The sequence below is a fragment of the Corapipo altera genome, unplaced genomic scaffold (genome assembly GCF_003945725.1).
Source record: "Corapipo altera isolate COAL_440 unplaced genomic scaffold, ASM394572v1 145, whole genome shotgun sequence".
NCBI classification, from domain to species: domain Eukaryota; kingdom Metazoa; phylum Chordata; class Aves; order Passeriformes; family Pipridae; genus Corapipo; species Corapipo altera.
In genome coordinates, this window is record NW_020885078.1 from 1 (window position 1) to 5,289 (window position 5,289).

The 5,289-nt window shown below is 48.5% G+C and overlaps 1 protein-coding gene across 1 annotated transcript in view; it reads left to right on the forward strand.

Annotated features, from left to right (window-relative positions):
- Window positions 1-111: 111 nt before the first annotated feature.
- LOC113960036 (ubiquitin carboxyl-terminal hydrolase 42-like) overlaps window positions 112-5,289 on the forward strand; it is a 10,419-nt gene continuing 5,241 nt past the window's right edge. Inside the window, exons 1-11 of the mRNA XM_027669368.1 lie at window positions 112-793; window positions 1,180-1,290; window positions 1,366-1,468; window positions 1,595-1,662; window positions 1,823-1,893; window positions 2,442-2,524; window positions 2,801-2,912; window positions 3,246-3,386; window positions 3,596-3,696; window positions 4,454-4,592; window positions 4,738-5,286. Coding sequence (XP_027525169.1) covers window positions 544-793; window positions 1,180-1,290; window positions 1,366-1,468; window positions 1,595-1,662; window positions 1,823-1,893; window positions 2,442-2,524; window positions 2,801-2,912; window positions 3,246-3,386; window positions 3,596-3,696; window positions 4,454-4,592; window positions 4,738-5,286 — 1,728 coding nt within the window. The 5' untranslated portion in view covers window positions 112-543. The remainder of the gene's footprint in view (window positions 794-1,179; window positions 1,291-1,365; window positions 1,469-1,594; window positions 1,663-1,822; window positions 1,894-2,441; window positions 2,525-2,800; window positions 2,913-3,245; window positions 3,387-3,595; window positions 3,697-4,453; window positions 4,593-4,737; window positions 5,287-5,289) is intronic.

Here is a 5,289-nt window from a genome sequence, read left to right on the forward strand (position 1 = left end):
ACGACTCCTGTGAGTAATAGCTTCACCAGCAGGTTTGGACTTTGTGAACTGCTGCAGACAACTGACATGGCTGGTGGTCAAATCCCAGAATGATGTGCTCACAACCTAGGGTGATCTCTGGGATGTTTCCTGAGAGCAGTCAAACTGACCCCCGTGTTTACAATTAGACCCAGGAAAACACCTTTTGTCACTCCTCTGACACTAGGTACAAGACTTTGAAAGTTGCCACTGCTCGTAGAGAGGTCTACCATCCTTTGGGTTTCCTTCTGTGCTCAGTATTTACTTGTTTTCAACAAGTTACAATCAGGAAAAGGGATGGTTTCACTGATAATCCAGTCTAGAACTCTACTGAGAAAGGAAGGTAGCCTGAGGCCCAGAAATCAGATTGTGGGTTTGTGGGACTCTCAGCAACGTAAACAGAGGAACGGATTTTTCCAAAACAGTAAATTTAAATGGCACTGTTTAAGCTTCCCCTGATGTTGTTGGGTTGGAAGTTAAAGCACATGGTCCTGAGTGCTCCTGTAGAAACCTCACTGTTTAAATATGCCTCTGTGCCTCATTTCATCTCTTTTCAAATGGAATTTCCCTGCAGTCATTGCCGAGGGAATGACTCCGCCACAAAGGATCCTCTTTCCCCCAGAGAAGATTTGCATGGTCTGGCAGCAAAGACAGAGTGCTGGAGCAGGACTCCTCAATATGGGCAACACATGCTTCCTTAATGCTGTCCTGCAATGCCTGACATACACGCCACCGCTGGCCAACTATCTGCTCTCCCGGGAGCACAGCCAGGCCTGTGAGTACTTTTAGGGACATCTCCTTGTAAATCTGTTAATCAAATCCCAAGGATTCCCAGAACCTGAAATTCGATGTAGGAGAAAAGCAGCCCTTTGTCAGCCCCAGAACTTGTGTTCTTTGTACATTCAGGAGCCACCTGTCCTATCCAGCTGTCTTATTCTTCATGAAGGCACATCTTTCTAGCTCTGAGTCTCTATTCCTGCAAGTTAAAACCTCAGTTTAGCATTCCTCTGAAGAACATTTTCTACGCACTAAAATGTCCCGTGCTTGTTGAAACACTGGGAGGAGTGGCATATTGCACTGGAGTGGGAGTGGAAGAAGAGGAGTATTCCACCACTATGGATATTTTGCTAACCAAAGGACCTTCTCTCCCTCCCTCCTCAGGTCGCCAACAAGGCTTCTGCATGATGTGCACCATGGAAGCGCATGTTAACAAGGTCCTGCATTCCTCAGTCAGTGCCATCCTGCCTTTGGCTGTTCTCAGGGGTTTCAGATGTATGTAATTTCAGGTTCTTTGACAGGTTTTCTTCCCTTCCTGTATGAGACAACTACTAACTTCCTGTTTCTTAGTCATAGGAGAACATTTTCAGCTTGGCAGGGAGGAAGATGCCCATGACTTCTTATGCTGTACTGTCAATGCCATGCAGAGAGCTTGTCTGAGTGCAAGCAACGAGTAAGCACAAGCAGGTTACCTTTACAAAGTTCTGAGCCCTTTGGACTCCTTGATGTGGCCTCATCAAGGAAAACCTACAGCCGGGGCTTGGAGGAAGTAATGCTCTGTCTTACTACTTGTTTCCAGCTTGGACATATCATCTCAATCTACTACCATTGTCCATCAAATATTTGGAGGCTTTCTGAGATCCAGAGGTATGTTTCTACAACTATTGCTCTCCTTGGCATTGCCTGTGCCCTTCTGTCTGCCTGTGCCCAACGGCTGGTCCTGGGACTAGCAGGACAGGTACAATGAGCACAAAGCAGTACCATCATTCAACTCACCATTGCTCGGCATTTTGATTTTTCCTTCCAGTCATCTGCTTCAGCTGCAAAGCCATTTCTGATTCCTATGAGGCCTTCCTGGATGTCCCTTTGGATATCAAAGTAAGAGGTTTTGCAGTTGTGCTTCAAGACATCGCAAGGCTTTTCAGAGTCAACACATTTGTCCTGAAAGCATATACTGTGAACACAAGAGGTCTTGGTCGTGGATGGGAAGGGGAACGGATGTTGTCCTCCTGCAGAGGCCATGGCACTGGTCTCTCTGTAGGTGCTGGCTTTAAGCTGGACAAGCACCCATTATGCTCTCTGCACCCTTGACATATCCTCCTCCTTCTTCCCTTTGCCCTCCTTCAACATCTGTCTGGCTTCCAGGCTGATGGGTTGGATTGTTTTCACTACTGACGACCCTACATAACATCAGTAGCTCAATGGGAGGTGGTACAGAGAGGGAGCTTTTGATTGCCCCTGAGAACCTCTGGGACAGGGGAAATGTTCAGCACCACACTCTCTTTCTGGCTCCTTCTGGATACAGCTTGCAGATTCGTGGTGGGTCTCCTCAGCATCAGCTGCAGAGGTTTTCTTGTCAGCTCCTGGAAAATGTTTGGGCGAGGGCATTTCCTGTAGCTCAGTGCACTGATTTCTCGATTCTCCAGGCAGCCTCATCCCTCACTGCAGCTCTGGAGGACTTTGTAACACCTGAGCACCTGGATGGTGAAAACTGCTTTAAATGTAGCAAGTAAGATGATTTACTAACAACATATTAACACTAGACTCTGTGTGAGGGGGCTACAAGTCATTGAGCAGAAGTCATCTTCTCATGGAAGTTTACTGCACACTAATGAGACACAGTTTTGTTTGTCTGGTTTTTGGGGGGGGGGGGTTGGTTTTTTTGTTTGTTTGTTTTAAATATGGCACTGAATTGCCTTAAAAGAGCATAAGGATGCACGAGACAAGAAAGCCTTGGTGGAAGATAGGGTGCATTTCAGCGCTGTGCTCTGTGCTTGGTTTCAAGGTGTGAGAAGAATGTTGCCGCCACTAAGAGGTTCACTGTCCACTGTGCACCCAAGGTTCTCACAGTGTGTCTGAAGAGGTTTGACTGCTTCACTGGCGGGAAGATCAGCAAGGTGTGTACACTACTGGTGTGCAGCTTTCTCTTCAAGAAGCAGATTTCCTAAAGCAGTATGCTTGTCACAAGCTGCTTGTATTGGGTTTTTTGTGGTCCCTTCTGGGGAGTGGAAAGTTCCTGTGGGAAGACAGGCAAGCACTGTGCTCTGATAGGGCTGCTTTGACTGAGAACGGTTTCCTGCCACCCAAACGATTATATGTTGCTTTATGGAAAACCAAGTGCTCATGAGCCCCAGAGATGTATTGATACACCTGGACTGGCCCTTGCACTTGGTAGGCTATTTCATGTCACAGACCAGGATCATTTCTGAGCCCTCTTGGTCTCTCCATAGGTTGTAGATTATCCGGAGTACTTGGATCTTCGCCCATACATGTCTCAGGCAGATGGAGAACCACTCCTCTACTCCTTATATGCTGTCCTGGTGCACAGTGGTGTCAGCTGTCATGGAGGACACTATTTCTGCTACACAAAGGTAAAAGAGCAACTTCCTTCCCAATGGGGAAAAATGTGTGCTGGGGAAGATAAACTTTCCTGTCAGTGTTACTGACAGCCAAAGTTTTGGGGCAGAAGGCCTCCTTAGCGGCTGGACTGGATTCGTTTTGACATGCTCTTGGTTTGGCAGTTTTCTACCTGTGTTTTTGGAGAGAAACCCATGGAGAGATCCTTGCCTTTTTTTTACAGGCCAGCAATGGATTGTGGTACCGGATGGACGATGAATCTGTGGAGCTGCGTTCCATTGACACAGTTCTCAGGCAGCAAGCCTACCTGCTGTTCTATGCCAGGTAATAACCAGGATTCAAATACGTTCAGAATACATTTCCTTTTCCTCATTTGCAGTTGTGCTTCTCACCTTCTTGAGTGTTTTTCTCATCAAATGAAATTACTACCTGCATCATTCAGTGCTGTCAAATCTGAACTACTCCGTGTCTGTCCTTTACTGGGCTTCAGGCTGCGGCCCGGATGTAATCTGCTACTTGCCTGGTCTCTGATGTTGACTCTTGCAGATAAGAGGACTTAAAAAGGACCTCCAGGAAAGATGGGGAAGCACCATTTGTCAGGGAATGTAGTGACAGGATGAAGGCTATCAGTTTTCAGCTAACAGAGGGCAGGTTTACATTAAATATTGGGAAGGAATTCTTTGCTGTAAGGGTGCTGAGGCACTGGCACAGGTTGCCACAGCATCTGTGGGTGCCCCATCCCTGGAAGTGTTCAAGGCCAGGTTGGACAGGGCTTGGAGAAACCTTGGATAGTGGAGGGTGTTCCTGCCCACAACAGCGGGGTGGAACAAGATAAAGTTAAAGGTCCCTTGCAACCCAAACAAATCTGTGAATTTATGAAATGGAGGCTGTGGGAGGTATAGAGATGAGGTTTTTGTTGGGACAGAGGCAAACTTGGTGGGAAGACCCTAGCTGAGTTTCCCATTAGTGTCCTTGATTAAGTCTTCTCTCTGTCATAGAAACCTCTCTGAGAAAATGACTGAACCCCAGAGGAGGTTGCAACAACAGCTCTAAACTGGGATCACTCTTTTTTTTTCTCCAGATGCTCTGATCTGAGAATTGGAGAAAGGGCTTCTTCCTCACTGGCACTATCACATGCCCCTTCCTTCCTCAGTCAGTGTGTGGCCCGCAGCAAGCAGGCGGGTTCTGTTGGACCACAGGGTCTGACTGGTAGGACTAAGGTAACTTTGGGGTCGTGGGTCAGGGGCCTCCAAAAGAGCCTTTTGGAGGTCCCAAACTGTCCTGTCCCAGAACTTGTAGGGGTTCCCCACTGCTCTGATCCTTTCAGGAGAAAAGGGCAGGAACTCTCCACGGGTCTCTTTGCAGGGCATGAAGTACACTGGCAGGGAGCGGTCCCGGAGCAGATTCCCTCTGTGGGGCTGGGATCTCCGCAGCTGGTCTGTGGACACCACAGACTATGATGACTCTTCAGAGAGAAGAACTGGTCCTCCAAGTCGTGACCGTGGTCCTAGGGATAGCACAGCTGCAAGGCCTTCCAAGAGGATCTGCCAGTGGGCTCCTGCTCCCAGGGCTGCTCAGGAGCAAACCTTGCTGAGGCAGAGGGAGCCAAGCAGATCTGTGCGGGGAACTTACAACCTTCGCAGCCGGTTTGTGCAGTACACAGACTATGACCGCTCACTGAGGAAGAGAAAGAGGGAGAGAACAAGTCCTCCACGTTGTGACCAAGTCTTAGTGAATACTGCAGTTCCAGGGCCCTCCAAAGCCAGCTCCAAGCAGGCTCTCATGCTCAGGGCTGCTCGGGAGCAAGCCCGACAGAGGCAGAGAGAGCAGAGAAGATCAACATGGCGGGGCTATGATTGCCACAGCCAGTTTGTGCAGTACACAGACTACCGCCCTTCAGAGAAGAAGAGGAGGGTT